The sequence below is a fragment of the Corella eumyota genome, chromosome 1, assembly GCF_963082875.1.
Source record: "Corella eumyota chromosome 1, kaCorEumy4.1, whole genome shotgun sequence".
NCBI lineage: Eukaryota > Metazoa > Chordata > Ascidiacea > Phlebobranchia > Corellidae > Corella > Corella eumyota.
Window position 1 is genome coordinate 14278097 of NC_137490.1, and position 27831 is coordinate 14305927.

General features: G+C 26.5%; 1 protein-coding gene across 1 annotated transcript; it reads left to right on the plus strand.

Annotated features, from left to right (window-relative positions):
- Window positions 1-677: 677 nt before the first annotated feature.
- On the plus strand, window positions 678-27739 carry LOC145763852 (DNA-dependent protein kinase catalytic subunit-like). The gene is made up of 83 exons (XM_082575391.1): window positions 678-816; window positions 1070-1146; window positions 1238-1405; window positions 1598-1703; window positions 1846-1958; window positions 2544-2736; window positions 2919-3076; window positions 3149-3205; window positions 3270-3448; window positions 3581-3675; window positions 3759-3935; window positions 4055-4221; window positions 4423-4527; window positions 4691-4887; window positions 5076-5253; window positions 5348-5467; window positions 5694-5844; window positions 6031-6119; window positions 6353-6512; window positions 6699-6910; window positions 7087-7194; window positions 7651-7874; window positions 8460-8577; window positions 8676-8835; window positions 9019-9145; window positions 9381-9559; window positions 9643-9747; window positions 9854-9975; window positions 10105-10334; window positions 10484-10601; window positions 10758-10914; window positions 11069-11187; window positions 11387-11505; window positions 11673-11823; window positions 12041-12139; window positions 12282-12476; window positions 12702-12793; window positions 13058-13262; window positions 13473-13565; window positions 13696-13781; window positions 13938-14057; window positions 14155-14329; window positions 14427-14529; window positions 14755-14904; window positions 15117-15249; window positions 15384-15519; window positions 15639-15823; window positions 15980-16099; window positions 16255-16378; window positions 16520-16651; window positions 16877-16992; window positions 17130-17330; window positions 17406-17495; window positions 17618-17831; window positions 18012-18186; window positions 18401-18601; window positions 18751-18857; window positions 19103-19318; window positions 19544-19712; window positions 19897-20023; window positions 20274-20406; window positions 20517-20605; window positions 20699-20804; window positions 20974-21159; window positions 21319-21484; window positions 21712-21823; window positions 21970-22135; window positions 22310-22482; window positions 22665-22801; window positions 23026-23184; window positions 23361-23524; window positions 23799-24010; window positions 24208-24298; window positions 24390-24584; window positions 24710-24923; window positions 25098-25250; window positions 25363-25478; window positions 25671-25756; window positions 25956-26129; window positions 26261-26462; window positions 26585-26776; window positions 26866-27008; window positions 27237-27739. Exons 1-83 carry the CDS (start codon window positions 678-680, stop codon window positions 27439-27441), a joined length of 12216 nt encoding a protein of 4071 aa, XP_082431517.1. The 3' UTR covers window positions 27442-27739.
- Window positions 27740-27831: the final 92 nt, after the last annotated feature.

A 27831-nucleotide genomic window follows, 5' to 3' on the forward strand; every position in this document is an offset into this window, starting at 1 on the left:
TTATTTTGGTTTGCAATAAAAACGAAATTGCAGATCAGGGAGATAACCCAATGTTGCATGTGCTCATGTTTAGTTTTTTTCAATAAGCAGAGTTTTTTGTTAAAAACTACATTTTTGGTACATTTTTGGTAAGTTGTTTGGTTGGGAGTTTAAATAAATCGCTAGCATTTATTGACTTTAACTTATTCGTCTTTTATAAGCTGTTATTGATTTTAACTTATTCGTCCGTCCTGTCCGTTTTTGTATACCTTATTTTATGTTTTACTCTTTCTGTTTTTCTTTATATATATCTTTATCCTGGAAAAGTCGAATGCGCGACTTGAACATAGAGTAACATTAGTTACTCTGACTCAGTCTCGAGTTGCCTGTGGCAGTTTGGAATATTATCAATTATAGATTATAATTGCCTGATAATTATACTGCTGATTAAGTGCTGGCTCAGCAGGAGTTTACATCGCCTTACTCAAGGGTGTAACAACATGAGATCAGTGGGGATTAAACCCACAACCTCATTTGTGGTGTACCAAGTGTTCTTACCGCTACACCACGCTTTTTATTATCAATTTGCTTTCGTCCATATGTTATTCTATTTTAACTGTTGTAGATGAATATTTTTATATCATGTAAACAAAAACTAGATATTTTACTGTGCTTGTTCAAATCTGCAAGAAGTTGAAATGTCTTCTTTACATGAGAGTTTAAAATTATTGAATGGTTGCTGCTTTAAGGATGGGGAAATCAACATTTATGAAGCTGGAAAGCAAGTTAAAAATATTGAAGTTATTTGCTCAAGAGATTTAACTTTAACGCAAATCAGTGGGTTTCATTGTTTATTACAATATTTTTTTGTAATTTGTCTTTTGTATAATCTATATTTTTTTTTAAATTATTCAAAGTCATTTTTGTTAATACAGATTGCTATTTTCAAAGTGATTTTTATTAATCTATCTATTGGTTTGAGTTTATAACAGAAATAGGATTTGTTAGCATAAAAAAGCACACGTCAAATATCTTAAAATAAATTAGTTAAAAAATTTAAACAAAACGATAAGGTTATATTTTGTTTTAGAATTTTACAGTTCACTGTTGTTTAATTCCGAAGAAGGAATTGTAAATGTTTTAAACAAGAATGTCACCAAGGGCCAGGTATAAAGAATATTTAACTAACTAAAATGTTAATAATTTTTAAAATTTTATCACAAATTAAACTTATTTACTGAGCTAATATTTTTTTCAGTTTAAAGGAATTCGTGATCAAGTATTAAATTTTCTAAAATTTTTTCTTTCATGCATAACAAATCATGTGTTTTTGCATTCTGAAGTGATCGTTAAAGTTTGTATAAATGTGTTTCGCAAGGACAAATACTCAAAGAACAAATGTATGGCTCTTAACATTTTGCAACATGTAAGTATTTAATAAAAAAAGCAGTTTATACAACTTGATACTTACGCTTGGTGTAGCCTATTTAAAAATCTTTTTATAAATTCCTAAGTTAATTTTTACGTCAAAAATATGCTACATATTATCAGAAATAATTTATTACTGATTATATATATAATTTTTTTGATTTAAAAATTTTGTTTTAAATGTTTTTAGTTGATTTCACATCCAAATTACGTAAAAAGCAACTTATTTGTTAATGAACTACAAAATATTTTAAATCAAGAATTGGCTAAAACTTCATCAAACACAACATCTTCAGGTATTAGTTAACCTTTTTTTCTCTCACTTATGCCTAGTAATTAATCAGTAGATAGTTAAGAGTAATAATTCACATGAATTAAAGTTTAAACTGTGTTTCAAATTTAAATTTGTATTTTAATTGTGTTATTATATTTTATCAGTGAAGGGACAATGTTTGATTACCCTTGGTTTTTTGGCTCATCATCATCCTGATATTATGATGCAAAAATTTGAACGATTGTTTGAAATTTTCTTTCGTGATCTGCAAAAAGAGGTTTAAAACAACTTGTTGCTAGTTTATTTATTTTTTGGGCCTCAATTTAAATTTTGAAATCAAAATTGTGCCTCATGTTAAATTACTAATTGTCTATGTAACATGTATACAATTTTTTTTTTTTGTATATATCTTTATCCTCGATGTGGGAAAGTCGAATGCGCAACTTAAACATAGAGTAACATCAGTTACTCCGACCCATTCTCGAGTTGCCTGTGGCAGTTTGGGATATTATAGATTATAATTGCCCGGTAATTATACTGCTGATTAAGTGCTGGCTCAGAAGGAGTTCATACCGTTTATAGCGCCTTACTCAAGTGCGCTACAGCATGAGATCATTGGGGATTGAACCCACGACTCCATGTGTGGTGTAGCAAGTGTTCTTACAACTACACCATGCTGCCGGTTAAAAATAGTTTAAGCATTTGTCCCAAGGGCTTCATTTTTGTAAACCTTACATCATTTTTTGTAATATGGTTGCAACTATTCCACAAATTGTTTTTTATTTTAAAGCATCTAAATAAGATAAGCTATATCATTTATTATGCTACAATATTGATGCACAATGTTATTTTTTTGTTCAAGATGGGTAATACTTCAAGAGGTTGTGATCTCAAAGTGTTGGAGGGTAGCATGATTGGCCTCAATCATTTGTTGTATTCTTTTGACCTTGGTGCAGAGGAAAATCAACCCTCACAAAGATGTGTTGAGGTTTTTAAACTTGTATGTATGAGTCTGGAACCTCAAGATGATGCTCAGAGAGTGGCAGTGCCTATCGGTATGATGATTTTTTATTGTGATGATTTATGATAACCTAACCATTTTATGGATGGTTTTATTATACATGGCATAGTATGTACATAAATATGTACAGTTTTGTAAATGGATTTTTAAAGTATGGGTAAAATTGCCTTTATTCTTAGTTATTGACATGTTTTAGTAAATATCTATCTTTTGTAGCTGGTTTGGAATTATTTCAAAATCATGCTGCACAATTTGGCGACCTTCTGATAAACAATTACTTGAAAATTGACAAGATATTACAACATTGGTTTGAACATAGAAATTCACAACTAAAACATGCTTCGCACATGGCATTGGATTCTTTCTTCTACTTGGTAAAATGGTTATTGTTTTGATTTGTATTTTGTTTTTTGAGATTTGAAAGTTTAATTAAAATATTTTTTTAGGTTGCTACTCAAATTAGTGAGGAAAGTTCATCAGACAAATATAAAACACTATTTAAGGTAGTTTGCAATAATTTAAAAATGAATTAGACTTGTTTTTTAAAACTGCAATTATTTTTTGCAGTATTTTATTGTAAGATTTAAAAACACAATCAATCAACATGACCTAAACAGCAAATCCATGTCGCTAGCTGTTAAAGGTTATGGTTTGTTTGCTGGGGCATGCAAAAGGTTTCTTTCTGAGAGTGATGTGAATTTTATGTTTGCTGAAATACTGAACAGATGTGAAAATATTTTTTTAAAGTAAGAAAACAATGTTTTTTTTTTAATTCTAACTAAAATTAGCCAATTTGCATTTTTTTGGTTTAGTTGATTACAATTATTTTTTAATTATAGTTAACATAAACTTTTTTACTTTAACATGTTTTTGATTAGTGACCAAAATGCAATAAACGAAAATAAAATTCACCAACTTCCAACTTATATTCAATCTCTTGCAAGCATCACTAAACAGATGAACACAAACACAGGTAGTACTTTCATAAATTTCTGTAAATATTTTTGCAATTCTGACTTTTCTTTATTTATTTATTATTTTTTGTTTTATTTTAAGGACCTGGACTGTCAGAAAAATATCTGTTGTCTTTATGTCGGTTGTGTGTTATTTTAATTGAGTATTATCCTCGGCTGAACAAAAAATTTACATTTTATTGTCACTCTTCCTTTTTGGCAATTGCACAATCATTTTCTACCCACCCTGACACAATGCAGAGGTTTTTAAAGAAAACAGGTACAGTAGGTTGAAGTGACTAAAAATTAACAATGTTTTATAAAATCACAGTTTTAAACTTAAACAAATAATTTTTATACCGTGTGGATATGATTACTGCAAGATTATGTTTTTTTTAGTATACCAGGGACTTATAAGGTGTTGCTCACATGATAACTTAATAACAGAAGATGGTGATCTTGTTGGAATGGGTAAGAATCAAGTGACCAACGAAGTGGAAAATGACACGCGAACAATTTCTTACAAAGATTATATACCATTGTGGGCAGCCCTAATAGGAGGAAAGGTTAAATTAGGCTTTTAATTTTAATTTAATCAACTTTTTTTTACAATTTTAGAAAAAGAAAGTTAAATTGGCATATCTTACAAGTTTGTTAAATTATATTCTAAAAAATTAATTTTCTGATCTGCCACTTGCTTTCATCAAATAAATTTTTATTTATTTAACTTAACTATTATTATGAAATAATATTTAATGTACTTTTAGAAAATGATTTTTGAGAAAAATTCAGTCTGTGCTGCTTACACTGTTGCATTTGTTAATTCTGTTATTCTTATTATTGAAAAGTTGAATTTGGTGGTTTCCAACAAGGTAAATAGTATAAAAAAACTGTGTTAATTTATGTAAAGTATTATTTTTAAATATAAATTTTGAGTTTTACTTCTTAAAACAAGACCAAATTTCAAATTTTACAATTGTTACAAAACTTAATTTTGTCAAAACAAAAATTCATTTTAGCAATTTTTCCGTTTAGGATCAAGATGATACATCCTCCTTGTCAATTATAAATTTTGAGGCCCAAAATTCTACAGATTATAAAGTGTTCATAAACTTGGTTGGGCTTTGTAGTGAATTATTACCTCTTACAATCAACAATGATAGTTGTGGAACTTCTGTATTTATTAACCATCTTCCAGTTCTTGTGCATATGCTTGTTTTAAAATCTAAAAAGTAAGAAAAGAGTTGCTACTTTAAAAAAAAAAATAATAATATTATGTTTTAACTGCCCTTCGAATTGCACATTAAATGTTGTGATACTAGTTAGCATTATTTTGTAATTGAAGGTTTATAAATTGACATCTGCATATTTAGATATATATAAACTTTGTCCATGTTTATAGATTTTATAATTCTTGCAGGTTTTCTTATGTTAGTGGGTTTTACAAATTATTATCTACTATCGTGACAGTAGCAAGAAATGTAAATTACTTTGCTGAAATTGATTCGAAAAATAAAAATTCAGAAGTAATGGAGACAGAAACAAATAACTGTGAGAGACAGAATGTTGCTCTTCTTATTCAAGAATTTTCAATCAAGGTATTGATTTTAAATTGTAAATCTTTTATGGTGCTTCTTTATGATTTCTTCTGGATTTAAAATCTCATTTTTATTACATTTGTTATGTATTTAGGTTGCTTTGAATTTAAAGCAATGCAAGGATGAACTACTTGCATCTTGTTTATTTTTTATTCTTAACCTACCAAGTGAAGTTATACCAGATTTATTGAGTTATATTGTTGATGGTATTCAGGTAATTAAGTTGGTAACAAATTTTTAAAATTTCGTAGACGTCATATTGTTGCATTTTGAATTAATTGTTTTAGCAATTGTTAAATATTCTGCAAGTGTCTTTATGGTAATGTTAAACAAGCTTTAAACCATTTTTAATTTGGTAAAGTTATCTTAACTTTGTTATAACTATTATACTTTGTTTGTATTGCATCATAATTTATAAAATTCAAATTATTTTTGTATAGACAAGTTTGGAACTCGGTATAAGTTTTTTGCCACTTGCTGAAACAACGATTAAATCTTTAGAACGTTGGAGACATATTTTGTTGAAAAGAAAATCTGTTTTGCAACAAATTGTTCCGTTTTTGTTACAATTTCTTATTTCATCGAGCAAAGGTGATTGAATTTAAAGAAAACAGTTTAAAATAATGACTATCAGAATGTGTTTAAAATAGTTTTAAGTATTTGTATTTATTTTAATTTTTTTTTGTAACAAACCCTAGGATTACTTTCTGTTTATTAAAAAAAATAGATACGCCTTTGGTGAACTAAAATCATTAATTCTATATTTTTATATTAAAGAAGAAAAAGAGTTAATTCAGGATCATCAGAAACTGAAAAAGAAAAAAATTAGCGAATTCGAGGAACAGCGAGAACCTGCAGGAAAGCGAGTTAGTCTTCTTTTCTTTTAAATTATTTTTATATATTAATTTACCTAATATGTTAATTTTACAATTTTATTCAGATTTATCGCTACTTTATGTTATAAAAATCTAATTAAATGCATGATTTTTAAGAAATTACATTAAGTATTTCAACTGTCTGTTTTTTACTTTTTTGTTTTACATCTGTATTTTATTTTTAAGTAATGAAGTAAACTCTGAATATTAATTGTAAAAAACAGGTTTGTCTTTTGGTGATGAGGTTTTTAGGAAGTCTTGGAGGGGATTTGGTGTCATATTCACACACAAAAACTTTGCCTTCTGCTGTTGCATTGTGGGACAAGAACATATCTGTTGAATACGCTATTCCATTCAGAGATATGAAGCCAGTTATTAGACTTGGTACGTTTAACAAAAACAAATTTTAAACCTCGAAAATTAAAAAAAAAACTTTACTTTTTGTTTTTATACCCAAATTTGCATTTTTGTTAGTTCTATTTTTAATTAATTTGACTTTGAAAAAAAAACAGAATTATTTTTTTCTTAAAGACACAATTATTAAAAACTAAAATCATTTTTCATTTTTAGAAAAACTTTTACCAAGAATAATGGAAATAGCTACAAGCTCTGGTAAAAGAAAAGCAAAAATTTCAAGTTGTGAGTTGCTTCATTCCATCACCTTGTATATTGTTGGCAGAGAAGCTCAAATGAAAGATTTAAAGCGAGATCATTTTTTAATCACCAAACTTTACAAAAATTTATTTCCAGTTATTCTTAAGCTATCATGTGATATGGATAAGGTAAATGTTAATATTGTCATTCAAAGTTTCTTGTTTAATTTAAATATTACGTTATTTTAATTATTTTAAATAGGGGTTCTAGTCACAATTTAAATTTAAAAAAAGGAAATAGAAATCTTTTCAATTTTGTAAATTTAGAAAAACTTTTTCAATTGTTAAGTTTGTATTAAATTTAGGTTTGTAGACAGATGTTTGAACTATTGATGACACAAATGATTCACTGGTTTACAAGTCCTAATCAACTCAAAAGTCCCATGACTGATATGCTACTAAGAAGTATAATGGTAAGTATTTTATTTTTTTTGTATGTGGGAAAGTCGAATGCGTGACTTAAACATAGAGTAACATCAATTACTTCGACCCAGTCTCGAGTTGCCTGTGGCAGTTTGGGATATTATATATAGATTATAATTGCTGGATAATAATACTGCTGATTAAGTGCTGGCTCAGAAGGAGTTCATGCCGTTTATAACACCTTACTCAAAGGCACTACAGCATGAGATCGGTGGGGATTGAACCCACGACCTCATGTGTGGTGTAGCAAGTGTTCCTACCACTACACCATGCTGCCGGTTTCACAATTATTAGACACAATTTTATTATGGCAATGTAATAAGAAAATAAAAAGTAGTGTTTTAAACATTATTATAAAATGTTAACAACAGCATTTTTAGCTTATTTAATTTAAACAAACTTTAATTCAAGATTAATTAAGCATTCATATTTATTGAATTTTCAAGAATGGTCTTGTAGAAACAACTGATTTACAAATTCGGGAACGATCAGCAAAGTTTTTAAATGAGTATTTGTTGTGGTCTTTTAAACAGAACACAACTCAAACAGAAAAAACCTGCGCTAATGTGACTTCTATTTTTAAGAAAATTTACAGTTATGCTCTGCATCCATCCTCTGTTAAAAGGCTTGGAGCTTGTTTGGCATTTAATAACTTTTACACAACTTTCAGGTAAACTTTAAATGGAAAACATTTAAATAATAACATAGAAGTATTATAGAAGTATTACTTGTCCGGCAGCGTGGCGTAGTGGTAAGAACACTTGCTACTCCACACATGGGGTAGTGGGTTCAATCCTCACTGACTTCATGCTGTAGCACCCTTGAATAAGGCGCTATAAACGGTATGAACTTCTGCTGAGCCAGCACTTAATCATCAGTATAATTATCGGGCAATTATAGTCTATAATAACCCAAACTGCCACAGGCAACTCGAGACTGGGTCGGAGTAACTCATGTTACTCTATGTTTAAATTGCGCATTCGACTTTCCCACATCAAGGATAAAGATATATACAAAAAAATATATATATATACCTTTTTTTGTTAAATGTTATTTAATTGGGTTGAAAATTCTATGTTTATTAACTTATATAAATCTTACAATGTTGCTTAAATAGAATTAACCATTCTATTAGGAATGCATTACAAATTTAACTTCTTTTTTGAAAGTGATTTTATTTTCAAAATTATTTGCATAACTGATGTTTTCAATATAATTAAAAACTTTTTGTAACAAAAATGTTTATTTTTTTCAGGGAACAAAATATTTTAGTTGACCAGTTTACTTTGGAGATGTTGGTCATATTTGTTGAATGTTTAAAGTTTTTTCATGATGATAGTTCTTCAGATGGTGGATCAAAATCTTGTGTATTGGTAACTTTTATTCATTTTACAAATGTTAAATGCCACACTATCTTTTTGTTTTTTGTGAAATATTAAGATATGTTTACAATTATTGTTTAACTTTCCAGGCAATAGGACACTTAGAAAAAATAATCAAAGTCAAATGTGAGTTGTTTAACAAAACTTCAGAATTAAGAAGAAAACCCAAAGGTTTTGAGCATTTGGCCCAAGTAACTTTGATTGAAATATGTGAATGGTTGTTCAAGCAATGTGGAAAAAGGCAAACTGGTAAGATTTTGGAATAAAATTCAGTTTGTTTAAACAACCTATTTTATTTTAGTTGTAGTTTTGTGTGTAATTTCTAAAATCAGCTATTTTGAAATGATTTTTCGGAAAATGTTTGTCTTATAATATAGTATGCTTTTATAAAATCCTTAAGCTTTCTTTAATACCTTTATTATAATATTTTAGAATGCCGACATCAATGTATGCATTTGTGTTTGCTAATTATTAAACTTCTACCTGGAAATCTAAGGTCACCAACTTTATGGATTGAAAATCAAGTAAAAAAACATGGGAACAACTTTTTGATTAACATGTGGGTTTTGTATAGAATTAATTCAGGTTTAAATTTATTTTATTTTTGTTGTATGCTTGTAAAAATGATGTGCTTGTATGTTTCTAATAAAACAATGTGCTTGTATGTTTTGATATTCTAAAAAATGTTTTTTTATGCTTGTAAACATCTTAATTAGTATATGCTTTAAATATCTTAATTAATTTCTTAAAAGTTTTATCAAATTAAAATATGAAAATTTGTTTATTGTTTATAGGTTTGAATGTGAAGGAGAAAAACAAGGTGGTTTAATTATTTATTCTACACCAGTTCTAATGAGTGATAAGTTAGGTCTTAAATCCATCCAAAACTGGTTTGATCTGGTTTTGGCTGCACTGGAAGTTTACACATGGGTTCTGGAGGAAAGGCTTATTAAGTTTCAGCTACTATTTAATAGTAATTTATAGCAGTTTATACAATTTATAACACTTTATCTACAATATTTACGAAATAAATTGTTTAACCTATTGATTTTTTAGATTTTACAACTGGCTCAAAATTGTTTGAATCTTTGAAATATTTTATGGAAAATATAGCAAATTTTGATGCTTTGTCTGTTCTTAAAACTTTAACTGACAATAAAGGTAATCAACTTTAAATATAAATAATTTTTATAGATTTAAACTTGATATTCTTCAATAAGGTTTAAAATTTTTTTAAATTGTATTATAATTTAAAATTGCTTTCCAGATTTATCATATGTGTCACCTCATGATAGTGTATTGTTTAATACGCAAAAGTGTACAGTTATCACTCGATTACTACAATTTGTTTGCACTTATATAAAGTGTAGTTCTACACCAGTTGACCAAGTAAGCATCCTTATTTATCTATATATTTATGTATACCCTTTGTTAACACAATTGTTGGGCTTAAAATACTTTTTGTGACTAAGCAGAATTTAAGTTTATTTGTTATAGAATAACTAAAATGTTTTTTAGACCCATATTACGAAGACCCATATTATGTTTTGGAATTTATTTCTCGATTTATTATCATCTGTGATTTTTTGTCCATCAACATTGGGATTTGAAACAATAGATAATACTAATGTTGTTGACAATTTATCATCTATTCTTCAACCTCTAGTACTTGCATTAATTAAAAATACTTCTCCTGTTGAAAAGAAGTTATTTTTAAAAAAACTTAAAGAAAATCCTGCAAACCACAGGTAAATTTATTTAAAAGTTTGTTGGACTTAATATAGCAATGTTAAAAAAGGAAACTCAGTAAAATCTATATTTTTGAAACATATATGTTAAAATACTTTTTAATTTTAAATATTTTTTATCATTTAAACTAAATTATTTTTGTCTAAAGTTTGGTTGAAATTTTACCTTCTCCGTTTGGAAAATCTCAGGATTCGAAGAACCTAAATGATTTACTTTCAGGCTATTCTCTTTTACACAAATGTGCATTGTTGCAAGAAGTTTTAAATGTAAGAATATGAATTTTTGTAGTAGTTTTATTGTAATATTAATATGTATTTTCTAAATAAAAACATCATCTTTTATGAACATACTTTATGCATATTTTAGATAAGGTGATATTAGAAATAAGGTTTACTTAAAATCATTTTTATTTCTACATTTAGACATCGGAGGTTGATAAAAATACTTTTTCCCAAACTTTACTTCAACTTACCTTAGACTCAGTAATAAAATATGATGGCGAAAAATATTTGGCTTCAAGTATGTCAACCAATGAAGTTAATTTGGGGAAAAGGTTGCTTAAACTCTCCTTTGATTTGGGTAAATTATTTAAAATGTTTAGTAATTAATTACATTTTTTTTTTAAGTTAAATGTTTTTTTCTATTAAGTAATTGCTTATTTTTTTTTAAACTAATTAACAAATATATAAATACTTTCAAAGCAATAAAATATTTTGGTTAAAATTTTGTGCAGGTTTTCCAATGAAACATTTTATTGAGCAAATTGAAAGTTTGTCAGTAAAAGAAATTATGGTAGATGGAAAACAAACAACAACTCAACTTAGTTTGTTTTTGTCTTCTTATTCAGATTTAGTAAGCATAGTAATTCTATTTTAAAAGAATTTTAATGATGCCATTTTTAAAGTTAAATATAAATATATATATTCTTTAATAATCAAACATTTTACTAACTCTTTGTTAATTCTTTTAAAGGAAAATTTTTAGTTTGTTTTAGCGTTGTTTCCATCTTTACTATAGTATAAAGTTTTGTAAGTTTATGTTAATTTTTTAGGTATATAAAGAATTTTGTTTAATACCTACTGCATCGATTGTGGCTATTTGTGGAACAAACAATCAACAAATTTTTATTTCTTTATTGCTCGGAATTTTAGAAAGGCTCTTTTCTGACAGGTGTTTAGATTAATTTAGATTATTGATGGACATAACCAAGTAGTGTTTTAAGTAATGTTTTAAAAAAGTTGTTTTGGTTGCATTTTTAACTTAGTAATATGAACTATGTTTGTAATGTTTTTAAGTTATTTTGTCTTCTTAAATCAATTTAAAAATTTATTTTAAAGGGTATTACGAAAAAAACAGGAAAGTAAGATTTGTGATTTAATTTTGTTGGAATGGGATCAGAAATTACAGAACATTCTAGAAATCACAAACACTGAAATTCTAAGCAACATGATTGTCATTATTCTTAAAATTATTTCACTTAATCCTTTGGTAAGTACATTAAGTTAATAGTTGATTTCAACATTAATTATAACTTAAATCTATAATTAATAAAAATAAATTTTATTAAAATGTTAACTGAAAAAGAATTGTATGTCTATAAAAAATATTAAATAAATACCTTTTATTTTAATAAATATATAAAACTGCAATTAAATATGATTGTAAATATGATAACAATAAAATATAAATTATATGCTTTATTAAGGTATGTAGTGATAGTAAACACAAGTCCCACAATGCAGTGTTAAAGATGTTTGAACTTATATTATCATCAAATACTTTTGCCCTTACTTTTAAAACTGAGGTGATTGTTTGACTTGTATTACAAAAAATTTGTTTAGTTATTTTTAGACTTTAATTTTTGTTTGCTTGTTTCAAGATTTACAGTGTTAAGAGTTTAAAATATTTTATATTAATTTATTTATGTTTAAACCATTTTTTTTCAGGCTCTTGAGTTGTTAAGTTTCTTCTTAATGAGTTCGGAACACTCAACTACATTACAAAAGCATTTGGAAAATTTGGTTGCAAATCATTTTCCTCTAAGTTCTAAGGAATTTCCACAAGGAAGTTCTCAATTGAATAATTACTCAAATGCAATGGAAAAACTTATATACAGCATGAAGGAGACAGGAAATTTAATGGTATATAGTTTTTTACTTTATGTTTCTTTTAAAAGTATTTATTTTTTTTTATAAACATATATTACTACTATAATGTTAAAAAGGTGAACTTAATAAATTATAAGTGTTTGGCATGTTTTTTTGCATTGAATTTAAAAAAAAAAATTTAATGTATGGGGTTGTAAATATTCTTTAAAAATTAAATAAGTTTTTCCTTCATTTTTTGATATAACTTTTAATGTTTAGTTGATGCAATTGCTTATGAATATACTGACTCGTGAAAGTGATCATTTATTTGCAAAACAAATCCTTGCTGCTTTCCAGGAATCAATTCAAAAGTAAACAAATTTAGAACTTGCATTTAACATGTATTATTGTTTAAGATTAGGAAATTTGTTTGTTGTGTTTTGTTTATTTTTATGTAATTTCTTTTAAATTTAATATTTTATGGAAATCCTATGTAAGTTTCTTAAATAACTTTTTTATTTTGTTAATATATGTTATATCGATTGATATTAAAGCAACAACAAGCATTTTACTTGTTTATATATTTATGCGATATTTTATTTATTTTTAAAACAACACTCTACATTTTTATGCAGTGTTTCATCAGCTGAACAAAAAAATGCACTTAACATCCCATACCAATATTATGCAAACTCATCTCATTCCATCAATATGAGACAACTTGCTATAAACCAGGTTCTTGTTGCCTTGGCAACAAAATGTGATGTTACATCTGTAATTGAGTTTTACGTAGAACATATTTGTGAAATAATAAATGTGATTAAAGAAGAATGGTTGCAGGTGAAATTTAATTTAAAAGGATTTTATTTAGCATACGGTGCTTTGTCTTTTTCAAAAGATGTCTTAATATAATGTTTAACAATGCTATGCTTTGACTTAAATATAAGTATTTATATTTTGCATAATGTTTTGCATAATGTATGTTTGACACATAAAATACATACTATTTGTAAAAAAATCTTAATGTTGTTTTTTTATTATTTTTTAAAGAACTCAACTTCGAAATGGAGCGATCAGTTGGAAAGAAAAACTTTAGCTTATCGACTTCTTGAACTTATGTTCTCAATATTGCCTGAACAACATGTAATATATTTTGTTTTAAAATCAACTTGACTAACATATGTACTGTTTTTTTTATTTTAAAAATTTTAGTTATTGTTTGAGATTTTATGTTTAGATTTTATGTTAAAAAAATATATTTTTCAATTTTTAGTTTTCTCCTAGTTCAAGTATTGGTCGAGTATTTGCAAAAAGCAATGAAAATTCTGTTCTAAAGACATTCATGCAAAGAGCTAACAGGTATTTTGTTAATTAAGATATATAATCAGGTAAAATTTAAATAATGATTTAAATAAATTTTCCAGAAAATTATAAACAATTTTAAACCTAATTATTTGTATATTAAAGAAATGTTTTTTAAACCAATAAATAAATATGTTTGTTGGTTATGTTTAGGGATAAAAACGAAAATATGAAGGGCGAAGAAGATTTATTGGAACATCGAAGACGTTTTCATTGTTCAGTTTATAATGCTTTAATTGCTGCACTTATGTGTACCAAAACTGATATCAAATGGTAATACTGTGGAAATGTGATATTTAAAAAATTATTGGCTACTTTACATGCCTTATATTTAGTTTTAATCCCTTACTTTTTTTTATTCGTTTAAAAGGTACAAAGCATTTCTATTTGATGAAAACACTAAAAAACATCAGTATTTACTCGATAATGTGATTGATCAGAATATTGAATACAAGTTTGAAATTGAAATTGATGAACCTCTTCAAACTAGAAAAAGATTTGTTGCAATTCGTAATAGTCAAAAAGAGAAACAAAAAGATAAAAAGGTATTTCACTAAAATTTAATTACAGTTCTGTTATATTAAGGTTAGTTAACAGATTTTGTAAATGTATCATTACCATTAAACTGAAATGTCTACATAGGTTGTGTCTTACATATCATCACTAGCAGATAGTAGCTTAAGTGAAGATGTTACATTGTTTGACAGCAATTTGGCCAGAACTCTTTCTTCTCAAGAATTATCCGGTAATCAAAATAAAAAGTTATTTAATTCAAAATTGTTGTCTTATTCTAATATAAAATATGGATTAAGTTAAGTTAAATATAAATATATGTAAGTTAAGTTAAATATAAATATATAATTTTTACAAACTATTTGTTTTCAACACTAGTATTTAAAAATATGCAAAAACCTTTTTTAAACAACATTAGCGTTTTATTTTAAAATAATAAACATTTGGTTAATTATAGATCAATTAAGTTCAGAAAAGATGCAAACAGAAACAACTTCTGAATCCAATCTTGGTAGTTATATTGAATTAGATGGAGATGATTTAAACAACCATGAGTGTATGCCTTCCCTGGTGGCATTAATAACCCACCTTACTCAAAATTCTATTGGTACACTTAATCAATTTCTAAAGAATAAAATCATATTATTTTAACAAAAAATAAAATAGATTTCTTTTTGTAGTTAGGTTTGTTTATGAAAAAAAATAATTGTGTTATGATATTAAAGATACTATTGAAAAGTCACTAATTTAAAGTAATATGGATTTTTAAAAGTTTTTTGTGAAGTTTATTTAACATATATACCATTTTTTTATCTTTAGGATTTTCTGATAAAGAAGATCAACTTCCTCCTTGGATGGATTGCTTCTCCAAAAAACTTTCATCTTCTTTAACTCATCCCAACATCAGATTGTTTATCACAAAACTGATCATTAATTGTCAATCAACTTTTAGGTAATTACTATATTTTATTTTTGCGTCTTTGGATTAGTTTTAAATGAAAAACATATTTAAGGTTTTTTAATTAAAAAATGCTGAAACAAAATTAACTTCTTTTTATTGTTTACTCAAAACAAAATATTGCTTAGAAAATATGCTTCGTTTTTTCTTGAGCCTATATTACAAACAATAGTGAGAGGTGATTGTGGAAAAAGGGGAATTGATACAATGACTTGTGATGTGATGGCTACAGTTCTGTCTTGGAATAATATAGCTATTCCATCGGTACATATATTATGATTATTATACACAAACAATACTTTATTCAATACATTTGTTATAACTTTTGTTGAATTAACATTTGTAACTACATATATTAAATAATGCTAAAAATAATAATTTAGGATGATACATTAGGCAAAAGTCTTGTCGAAAGTGTAATCAAAAAGTTATCTCAAAATGTCAAGGCAAGTAGCAGGCCAATTATAAGACATAACTTAGATTTAATTAAAACCACCATGGAATGTTGGAGTGCAAGAATAAAAGACCAAGCAGATTCTTCTGTGATTTATGGTTTATTATCTGACAGGTAAATTTTTTTTTGTTGATCTTATAGTAGGATTTTAACTTTTTTTGAAAAATTATAATTCTGGTTTTAAGTATTACTAACAAGACTAAATTTGAACGATTTTTTATATTTTAATTACATTATTTTTTGTACATGATTTAAATTACATTTCATTAGTTTTGAAAATGATGGCATAGAAAATTATGCAGCCTTACAACTAATGGGAGTTTATCTTTCCGATGAAATATCTCTTTACAATCCCTTGTTTGCTGTTGGAAGGTTGCAGTATTACAGCAGGTTTTTACAATTAATTTTTATATTTTTTAATTTGTATATGGTAAAAATATATATTCAAATTATCAGAAACATTTTCAGGCCTGTTTTATTGTATTAGATTAAATTAGAGTTATTAATTTGTAACTAAACTCCAATGCTTTTTGTTATTCTTGCAGAATTTTTGCTAACTTGTCATCAAAAAAGAAGGATATTTATTTGACAACATCAGAAGTAATGGGAATGACGTTAAAGCTTTCAAGCTTAAAGGAAAATGAAAATGAAGGAGAAATTCATGATTTGGTAAACCAATAATAAAATCGTGTTTTTGATACACTTTAAGTCAAAAAAGTAGATAAATATATACATTTTGGCACAATTGTTTTTAACTACTTAGTATTTTTGTAACATCAATCTTTTATTATAATAATTTTTTTATTACAGGTCACTGAAAAGCTGCATGCGATGAGTAGAAATAAACAAGATAAATTTATTTACTGCCTTGAAAAAGTTTCATATCATTATCCTCCAATTGTTGAAAAATTTTTGTCAAAAATATTTTTTGAGCTTCCAAAGGTATACATTTTATTGTAATCTTTATATAATCAAGTTTAATTGATATATATATGTTTTTAAATGTGTTTAGTTTATAGTCTTCAAAATTAAAAAAAATTGATAAATTTTTTGTAGCCACATTTTTTACCACAACTGATTTAATAGTAGTCAGCCAAATGAGAAAAATTTAATTTAAATAGTTTAAATAAATTTAAAATGGTTATATTATATCTTTACTAACTGCAGTTACATGGAGATTTAAGAACTTTAAGTTTGGAAATAATCGAACACAGAGCACCCGAAATAAAGGATCTGTTCATTGAACTGAAATCTGCTAAACTGATGACTTTTATGTCAATAAGGTTGTTACGTATTTGTAATACTTGCAAGTAAAATTTAAACAAATAAATTAATATTAAGTTGCCTTTAGCTATTTGTAAAAAATTATCTTTATATTTAAAATAATTGCTTATTGAAATTTTTAATTATTATTTTATAGAGACACTTCATTACAGCTAGTTTGCCTTAAACTTTGTCGACATATTTTTGAGAACAGTAAACAAGAAACTATTGCTGTTAGAAAGATAAAAATTAATTATTTTGTTGAACAAGTTTTAAAAATTTTTGCTTCACACTCAAGTGTCTTATGTCGTCAGGAAGCATTTGATTTAATGGCTTTGATTTACGATTATCAAATAAGGTTGGTTGTTTCGCATAACATGAATGTTAAACTTACAAGAACATCAAACTCATTTGCCATCTTATTTTTTTACAGTCTTAAAAGTTGTGATCATGATGATAAGATAACTGCAACATCAAAGTGTTTCTTGCTAAACTGTTTGGATGATCAGGAACAAACTATTAGGTAATATGCATTGTAAAAATAATAAAAAGAGTTTGGTAATGATAAATCCTTACTTTTACTCATAATTTTAATTGGAATGTTCACATAAGTAGAATTTATTAAAAAATATGCTATTTTTTTAGAAATCAAGCTTTAAATTTCTGGAGTGATGAGCAACACATTCCAATTGACCCTAGTAAAAAGTTGCTCGCAATTTTGCGAGTTGTTTTTGACCAAAGTTTATCTGAAACTCAGTTTTTATCAAACTCTGTCAATCTTTTGTTACAAAGTTCATCGCTTAGTCCTGACTTTGAAAGATCTTTGTTTGAACATCCATTATCCGACTGTGTCTTTAAAGTAAATTCGTTCAACTTTTTTATTTTTTAATTAGATGTTATTATATTTGTAAACTTCAACATATTTATTTGTGTCTTGTTTACACTATTTTCTACACCCAATTTTTTCTATAATTTTTTGTTAGTTAAACTAAGTTTGTACACATAAATGTTTATTGTTGTTATATTTAAAACTATGTAGGAATATGTGATTGACAATAGTTGGAAAAACAGACATTCCAACATGACCCCAATGTTTTCAACTTCACTCCAGTTTGACTCCTACCAAAGCAAGGATGAAAACTTACCATTTGATCAAAATGCCAACCAACTAATGGCTACTCAAAAGCAGTTACAATTTACAGCAACCATGAATGGTTTGTGGTTTTGTTTTATGTTATTTTTTTTGTTTGGGGTTTAGTGTTTTTTTGACATACACACGAAAAATATGTAGTTACAAATTTACTGCATGTTAAATAGCTTATTTTTTATCCTTATGCCTTCTGAATTATTTAATATTAATTACTATTTATATCTAAGTGCGATATTGTTTTATTTTTAGTGGTATTAAAATGTGTAACTTTTTTACAGCAAATGCTAGAAACACATATGATTGGACGACTGGTAGCAGCTTGGACACTTTTGCCAGTCTTGCTATAAATGCTGAACCTCAGCATAAAAGTAGTTTAATTGTTAATATACCATCTATGCCTAAACAACAATTCTCCAAAGCCAAACTAAATGTTCAGGATATAAAAATGTTGGAATCAAATCAAGAAAAAGAAGATAAAGGTAATAAAATGTTTGTTTATTTAATAATTTAATCAACACAATAAAGTATTGTTGAAATAAGATAAATTGTGTTAACTTGAGTATTTCAATAAGAATTATTTTAAAGAAGTTAATAAAATGTTTAATTAGATTTAAATAATTGCGTACAGGCATTAACATTGATGTGCAAAGGATAAGAAGACGTTTCAGAAAAGAAAATGAGGAAAATAAATGGAGATTTGCTAGGTATCATCAAATGCAAAACAAAAAGAAAAAGGTTACAAACAAGTTTTGTTATTTATTTTATTAAGAGAGATATTATTTAGTTTTTTCTAACAGTTTTATTTTTTCATTATTTTAAATAGTTGTTTTTATACAAAAAATCTTTGGTTTCATGTTTAAAGTTTTTGTATTTTTGTGATACCCAAAATGTCCTTTTTATTTTTCTAATTAATTAGCTTATTCGATAAGTTTTCTAAATGAGTTGTCGCATAACTTTTTTTAACAATATTTATAATTTAGATTCAAAAAAGAGAAGAGAGAGGCAGACTTGAAAACTCAGTTCAACTTTATCGAAAATATCGGTCAGGTGATTTACCTGACATTCAGATACCACATAGAGCATTAGTAGCACCTCTTGCTGTTGCCTGCCAACATGATTCAACGTTAGCTCAACTTGTACTTACTTTACTAACTAGTTCTATTTTAAGTGAGGAGAAAAATAAAAATGAAACAGAGGTATGGCTAAACTAATTTTTAACCCTTTTTTTGTTATATAGTAATTTGAGGAGTAAACTTGTCAAAATATATTCTGTACTGATAGGCATATAAGGATGATTTTTAAAATTTGCTGACATTTAAAACAGTATATTAATATTGATTTAAAAACTGTTTCTATATTTTTAAAGTTGGGGTTTCCAGTTCTTAGTAATATTAAAATTATTTTAAACATTTCTTTTCTAGATTGTTTTATCAATTTTTAACCAATTTTCTTCTGTTTTGATGGAATCTAAAGAAAAAAGTTCGAACCTAATTGCTTTTATTGCAAACTTGTTTATTCAAGAAAATAAGGATGTAAATTTCATTGATGAATTAACACAATCCTGTTTAGCATCTAATAACCAAGCTTTAGGTATAAGTAAATCTTGTAAACTTGTACTTGGATAATTTAATCTATATACACTTTTATGCCTAACCCAATGCTGTAAAATAAATAAAGTTACAATCAGAAAATTTTCCAAATAAAATATTCCCTCAAGTAAATTATAATATTTGTATTTGTAATAATTTTAACCAGCAAAATAAATTTAATATAGCTTTGTTTTTGCTGGAACAAAAGTTAATCAACAAACAACAAGCAATACAAGAACCCTCAACTAAGAGAAGAAAAATGGAACACCAAGAAGATTCAGAGTTATTCGAAACTTGGATGCAAGTTGCAAGGTAGACATTGAAATAGATTTACATTTTATAAAATGTTAACATTGGATCTAGTATTGGGTGTATGTTCAACAATAAATCAGTTGTAAAATTAAAAAATGTTTAACCAAACAATCTTTTTAGAAGATAATTTTTTTTGGTATATACAATTAAGATTGGGATTTGAAAAAACAGATCAATTTAATTTAATTTTGTTAACCAACTCTTTGAAATTAAGAGTATTAGTCAGTATCTCAAATTTATTTTTTTAAAGAATTTACAAATTATTTGATGATGTTGACATGCTACCCGGAATATTTCATGGTCGAAGTCTTCCAGATACTGTATTGGGATTAAACATGGAAAACGAATCAAAATTTAAAGAAGCTGCGAAAGTGTATCAGCAGGTATATTTTAAATAAATTTTCTGGAGTTTTTAAATTTTGGTATATTTTCAAATATTTTTTCCTGGTAAAGTTAATTTGCTTACAATATATTTGTATATTGATATGTTTAGGCTCTAAAAAAAGAAGATGAAAACATCGGAGAACTGGAAAAGGATGTTTGGGAAGATTGTTTAATTAACTGTTTTCAAAACCTAACCAAGTAAGTTATTGGTTAAGGTTATTCCAATAAAAGTGGTTTTTATAATCAATATGTTATTAACGAAAAGAACATTTGATTTGGTATTTGTTTTAGATGGGACAGTATAAATAAATTTTGTGATGGTCAACTTTCATCCTTTTGTGACGAAAACTCTGAAAATGTCACTTTACTACAATCTTGGAATTATCCTCGATTTCAAGTAAGTGTGAATAAGAAAAATTTATTAAAAACTGTCTCTAATTTTAAACTAGATTTTTTTTGTTTGCTAGTATTTGTATTTTTTAAACATGCAATTGTAAAAAAATAGTAAAGAAAAATGTATAATTTTTTCTGAAAGTATGTATCTTTTTATATTTATATTTTTTTAGGAGAGATTTTTAAAGCCATCTTTACAGTCGAAATTGTACTTACTTCTTGATGGAAATGAAAATGTAGCCAATGAATTAGCTAACTATTTTGATGATGCTCTAACTGCTAATGATGATAAAGAATACAAAAATAATTATGTCAAAAAAAATTATGCCGATTACCTGGCAATGCTGTTTGTATTTAAAGTAAGTTTATTTATCATACCAATTTATATTTTTGATTTTAAAATTTTTATATTTTTGCAAATTTATATTTTTGATTTTTTTCATTTTAGAAGTTAATTTAAATTCCCTTGTAGTTAATAGTATGTAGATGATAGCAATAAACAGTAACTATTTTTAAAGGGTGATTACGGCCAAGGAAGGTTTTATTTACAATCTTCATTTAATAATTTTATGACTGAATGGTCAACAATCAACCCACTCATGAAAGAACAAAAATTTTCGATTTTAAGGAAAATACCAACGCTGTCGGATTTACACGACTTTTTGGATTTAATGGAAAAACCAGGTAATTAATGAAAAACTAGTTTCTCTTTAAAAGGTATGTTAACAGTTGTTTATCTTATTTTTATTTTAGTTAGTAAGTTAATAAAAACTGGATTTTAACTTTGTTTATTGCATTAAACTAACCATTTTTGATTCTTCCGATTTAAATTAAATGCACTGGTTTAATATGATTTGATCTTAAATTATTACCAAATAATTTAACTTTTGTTATTTACAACTTTATTTTAGATGGTGAGTTTACATTTGAGGCTGTGAAGGGAGTTCTTTCTGATTGGTTAAATCGAACTCCTAATTTAACCCAAGACTCGATTCTAACCTGGCACCACTCTGTTATCTACAGGTTAGGTTTATTTAGTGTTAAAATAAGTTATAAAAATTTTAAAACAAACATTTTATTTTGCTCTTTTTTAAAATAATTTGTGTTTGCAAGTTGACATTTTAAAGGAAAGATGCTCATTATTTTTATTTTTTTTAAATTTATTTTAGAACATTTTTTCAACAACAATTTAAGGACAGATTAAATGATCTTAATCTGGTTGATGATCATAATTTTTTGGAAGAATTTCAAGTAAATTTAAAACTTAAAATGGCGGAAAATGCTTGCAATCATCACAACTTCATTGTAGCTGGAAAACTGCTTAGGCAATTGGAGGTAAATCTTTTGTTTTGATATTAATGTTATTATTTTTGACAATATTTTTTTAATTAATTTGGTTATTGTAAGGTTTATTGTTAGCTAATTTGCTGGAATTTTTGGTAGAAAAAAACTATTTTTTTAATTAATTTTTTTTTAAATTATCTATTCATGTTTATTGTTTAATTACAGGAAAAGGAAGATATGTTAACAAATGCTGTTACAAAAGTTAAATTGTCGCTTAACATAGCTCGCTATTACCATGCACAAGAAAGATTTCATGTCGACAATTATTCAAAACAACTTAAATTTATGCAAGCATCACATGTGATATTAAGTGAATGCAATAATGAAGTTTTTGAAAGGTAAGTTTTATTTAAAAATTTAAATTTATAAATTTATAAATATCTAGTTTTATTTTTTTTTTATTTTATTTTTTTCAAAAAAATAGTTTATTGTAATTAGATTTTCTTTATCTATTAAGACCGACTTTACATCCTTAGCTTATATATACAAAATTATAACATACTAATTACCATTTTGATAGTAATACGAACCTAGAAGTGGATCATTTAATATTACTTGCTGACACTTACCACAAAACTTTAAATTCTTTTTTGAACATGGATGTAAATAATGAAGTAGAAGAAGAAATTATTGAAATGTTACCAAGCCAATATTCTGGTAGAGAAACATAAACAATTTAAACGTTTAGAAACTATTTTAATATATTAATATAGCGAATCACAAACACTTGAAGTATAAATTTTTATGTCTTATTTGTTTTTTATTTAGGTTTCAACTGTAAACAATAATTAACAAAGCATATAAAATTTATTTTTGGTATATTTTTTTTATTTATATTTTCTTGTTTCAATTTTGAACACAATATCATTTGCTTTTTTTAGAGTCTTCACATCCTTTAAAAATTCGTCTTGAAAAATCAGCATTTGGATTTTACAACAAAGCAGTTTCCATTAAATCAAACATGAACCAGCAGCATAAAGCTTTGATGGCTCTTGCACAATTTTGTGACACAAGTGTTATAGCTTTACAAAACACAAATGGTAAATTTAAATGAAGTAATAGCAGGAAGTTTTTACTGTTTTGCAAATCATTTTTAGATAATTTTAATTTTATAACTAATATTAAATTACTCTAAAATATTGGAAAGTTATATAAAAATAAACTGAAATTTCTCACAAAAACGTTTTTGTATTCACTAAAAAAAATTGTTTAACAGATGATTCTGACCTTATGAACAAATATGTTATTTCTATGACATCTGCTGTGTTAAAAGCTATCAAACTTCAACCTTTAACGTCCAATGCCATTCTTAAATTTCCAAGACTTTTGCAAATTATTGTTGAAGTTGGTGGTGATATGCTAAGCATTTTTACTAAACAGGTAATTTAACTTTTAAAGACCTTAATTTATATTTTATAAAATTTGATTTAGTTTGTTAATATGTTAACTGTGTCAATCTAAATTGATTAATATTACAATAGTTTTTGTAAATAGCTAATTATGTTGTTTCTTTTGGAAAATGTTCTTTTACAAGGGCAATGTTACCTGATCATTTGGTTAAACACATTTTTTAATTTACAATTTTTTTGTTTCTTTTTTCTTCTGTCTTCCAATCTCAATTTCATGCAATCGTTAAAAATACATTAACTATCAGAGTAAAGATATACCTACTTGGGTATTTCTGTCATGGGTTGGCCACATGATCGCTTTGTTGGACAACAAAGTTGCTTATACTGTTCATGACATACTTAAAAGAATCCTAAATGACTATCCACAAGCTTTGGTTTATCCATTTCTAACTGCATGTGAGGGATTTCACTTTCAGAGTTGTGAACATGAAAAAAGAAACAAGTTGTTTGTGAAATCGTGAGCAAAAAATATTTTAATGGTTGTGTTTATTTTTAGATATAAAAATATGTTGAATCAAGTTCTTATAAATACCTAATGTTTCAAAGAAGCTAAATGAGCATATGTCTAGATTTTTACTAATATTTATTGGGTCAAAAAATAAATACAGAGTATTAAAGTCAAAATTAAATTTAAATACTATTTTAAACATTAAGGTTAAAATCTGAACTAAGGAAAAAAGTCCCACTTGCAAATAAATTTGTTGAGGAATTACAATGTTTAACTCACCCTGTCTTAGTTTTCAAGGTAATTTTTTTTAATAATTGATGTTTGTTTATTTTTATAATAAGTTATAATGCAAAAAATATTTTTTTAATACATTGTGCACCAAATTTAGGATTGGAAAGCAGATTTCTTTAGAAACTATCAGGAAAATCATTCTGCCAAACTTCATCAAAATATTGGTAATTATCAAAGAATGTATGAGAAGTTATTCAACTGTGAAGCAAATCAAGAAGAATCTTCTTTGTATGATAGTTCCTCTCCAATGTCACAACATGAACCTGGAATTATTTATTCCAAGTTTTCTAATGTAAGTGTTATAAAATTTTTGGCCTAAAAAAAGGAGAAGGACTCTATGCATTAAAAATTGTTTTTTTTTAATTGCAGTATATTATACAAAGTTTTACCAAGGGTGTTCATATTGTTGCTTTTTAGAAATTTAAAACAAGCATGGATAATATCTTTGGCCAAAATGGAGTTAAAATTTCCTCATTAAAGTTAGAGGATTGCAGAAGACAATTTAGAACACTAGACGACGATTTTGATAAGTTTCAAAAAACGAATCGGCCAAAAACTTTAAAAGATATGAGTCCGTGGTTGAACAACTTCTCATTGTTGCAACATCAGAATTACACATTAGAAATACCAGGTCTAACTTTTATTTTTTTATAATTAATTTAAATAATTGTTTTAATATAGTAAACACTAAATATTTCACATTAAATAAAATTAAATAAGAATCATTGGCACTAGCAAAATTTATTTGCTTTTTGAATTTTTAACCTAAGAATAAATTCAAATGTTATGTTACAATTTCTTAAAGGTCAATATAATGAACATTCAAGACCCTTACCAGAATATCATGTTAACATTGTGGGATTTGATGAAAAAATTAAAGTCATGCCATCAATTAGACAACCATGTAAGATAACTATGATGGGATCTGATGAAAAAGAATATCATTTTTTAGTCAAAGGTGAAGTTAAATGTAAAAATTTATTCAGTGAATATGTGATTTAATACTGTTGAACGCTTATTTTGTTTAATTTTATTCAATTTAGAAGTTTATTTTAATTTAATTGTAACAGGAGGTGAAGATTTGAGACAGGATCAGAGAATAAGTCAAATATTTGACTCGATGAATAAAATTTTAAATGAGGATTTAAAATGTCGTAAACAGGGGCTTTTTATTGTTAATTATAAGGTGTGTTGATAAATGTTGTTTAAATTTATTTTGTATCTGATTGAAAACATTTATAATTGTTATATTAATGTTTTTTGTAAGTGAATTAAAATTTTTTATATAATCATAAATTGTCCACAATTAATTAACACAATCTTGAGTAATTATTTTACAGTATAATTTGTCATTTGTAGATTCTTATTTCATATTTAGGTAATTCCAGTTAACTGTAAGGTTGGAATAATAGAATGGATGAATGACGTTTCAACTTTTCTGGAAACTTTACAAAAAATTGACAAGTTATTTTTTATTTTTAAAAATTCAATTTTTGTGTTAAACATTTTAAGCAACAATGCTTCGGTGTGTTGCAGTTGTGTTTGTGTATGTAGAAAATAATTTCACTTTTGAAAGCGCCCATTGGTTTGTTTTTTTGAGGTGTCTGTAGTTTAGACTTTCAATTTTAGAAGGAAAATAAAGTTTTATTCTTTTATTGTTTAGAAAATCGATTTCAAATTTGCTTCAATTATCCTGGGTACCTGAAGCTCTTGTTAAAAAATTTGGTTCTAATAATTACAAAGCTTGCTACGGAGAACTAATGAAAGTTGTCAACTATTCTGATGTCAAAGATAAATTTACTCAAAACCAATTAAAAATACCCTGGGATTTATTAAGGTAGGTGGTATATTTTTTGCATTACATTTTAAATACAATTATTATTCTTTAATATGCCAAAACATGTAGGACTATTGTTGTTTTGATATTGTTAAACAGATCTTTTAGTCATGACTTTTTTTACCTTTAAGACGGGCTTATTTGCAAATGAGCGAAAATCCAGAATCCTTTCTTGTACTAAGAAAGCGTTACACTTCCTCTCTTGCCACAATGTCTATAACTAACTGGTTGTTGGGAATAGGAGATAGACACACACAAAATATTATGATTTCCACCTCTACTGGTTTTGTTGTGGGCATTGACTTTGGTCATGCATTTGGTTCGGCGACTGAGGTAAAATGTTGTTAAACTTTTTTGGGATCTCTTGTAAATCGTTTAATGGTTAAGAATATCCAAAAAAATTGTTGATCTGTGTTAAAGTAATTTTAAGATAAAAATAACCACCCATCTTTCAGCTTTTACCTATTCCTGAATTAATTCCATTTCGGATGACACGACAAATGGTCGGTTTGTTGGCTCCCTATTCTGCTCAACACGGTGAATTACGTCAGATGATGATTACGTGTCTTACGTCACTGAGGTTACATGATGATGCACTTTTGTCTCTTCTTGACGTTTTTGTAAAAGATCCTTCCGTGGACTGGATTGTAAGAATTTAGTTATATTTGTTGTATCTTAAATTATTAAAAAATTTAGAACTTTTTTTTTAATGATTTTTAAATAATTATGTCTTTAGAAATATGCTTTGCAAACCGACAAAAGGCCAAAAAGTATAATTCAATCAAAGGGTAATGCAAATACGACTATGGAGTTTGCAGAAAGAAAATTAAAAGTTGTAAAAAGAAAACTAAGTGGTGGGAATCCAGCAGCTATAACGACGTTTGTATTTAACTATTTAAAATCTTACAAATTACAAAAGTTTTATTAAGCAAGCATACGCTAGAATCTATTACATAAAGCCAAATGTATTTTAGGTGTTTTAAATATTGAATTACTACATAGATTGATGCAAAACGTTTGTGAAAAACATTTTAACGTTATCATCAAAAATTTGCTTGCTTCACCTACATAAAAACTGTAACAATAAACGAAACATTTAATTTTTAGTTTTGAACTTAGCTACAATCTCCATATTAGAGAGTACAAAAAATATTACTGTGCCGTTGCGAAGGGTCGTCCAGGAAAAAATGTGAGGGCGAAAGAAAATGATGACAATCTTAGTCCATCAACTCAAGTCGATTGTTTGATTGATCAAGCTTTAGATCCAAATATTTTAGGTCGTTGTTATTCAGGTTGGAAATCTTGGCTGTAATTCAGTTAACTAAGCCTGTCGATTAATTAATTATGATGCCAATGCATTAAAGTTGCCAAATGTTGTACATTTTGAGTAATTCTGTATAAACTTGATCTTTGTACATACTTTATTAACTAATTCAGTTTTTTCTTTTACATAAAAAGTAAATTGACAATGTATAAGTCATATGCTTTGTTGACTTTAAAGTTGTAGCCCATCAGAAGATAATGATCTATAGAATTTGCTTTGGCTAGCTTGCCTGACACTGGAATTCACTGGTACTGTACAAATACATTTATTTAAAAAACTTTAAAGCTTGCACACTAAAGAAATAATTTACAATAATATATCATCACAAAAAAACAACAATAATTATTAAAAAGCACAAGCAGAAATAAAACAAGATCT

Coding starts and splice junctions, on each gene's coding strand:
- LOC145763852 (XM_082575391.1), top strand. CDS start 678: ATGTCTTCTTTACATGAGAGTTTAAAATTATTGAATGGTTGCTGCTTT. Junction 20,407..20,516: donor CTGCGAAAGTGTATCAGCAG/GTATATTTTAAA, acceptor TGATATGTTTAG/GCTCTAAAAAAAGAAGATGA. Junction 24,585..24,709: donor TTTATTCCAAGTTTTCTAAT/GTAAGTGTTATA, acceptor GTTGCTTTTTAG/AAATTTAAAACAAGCATGGA.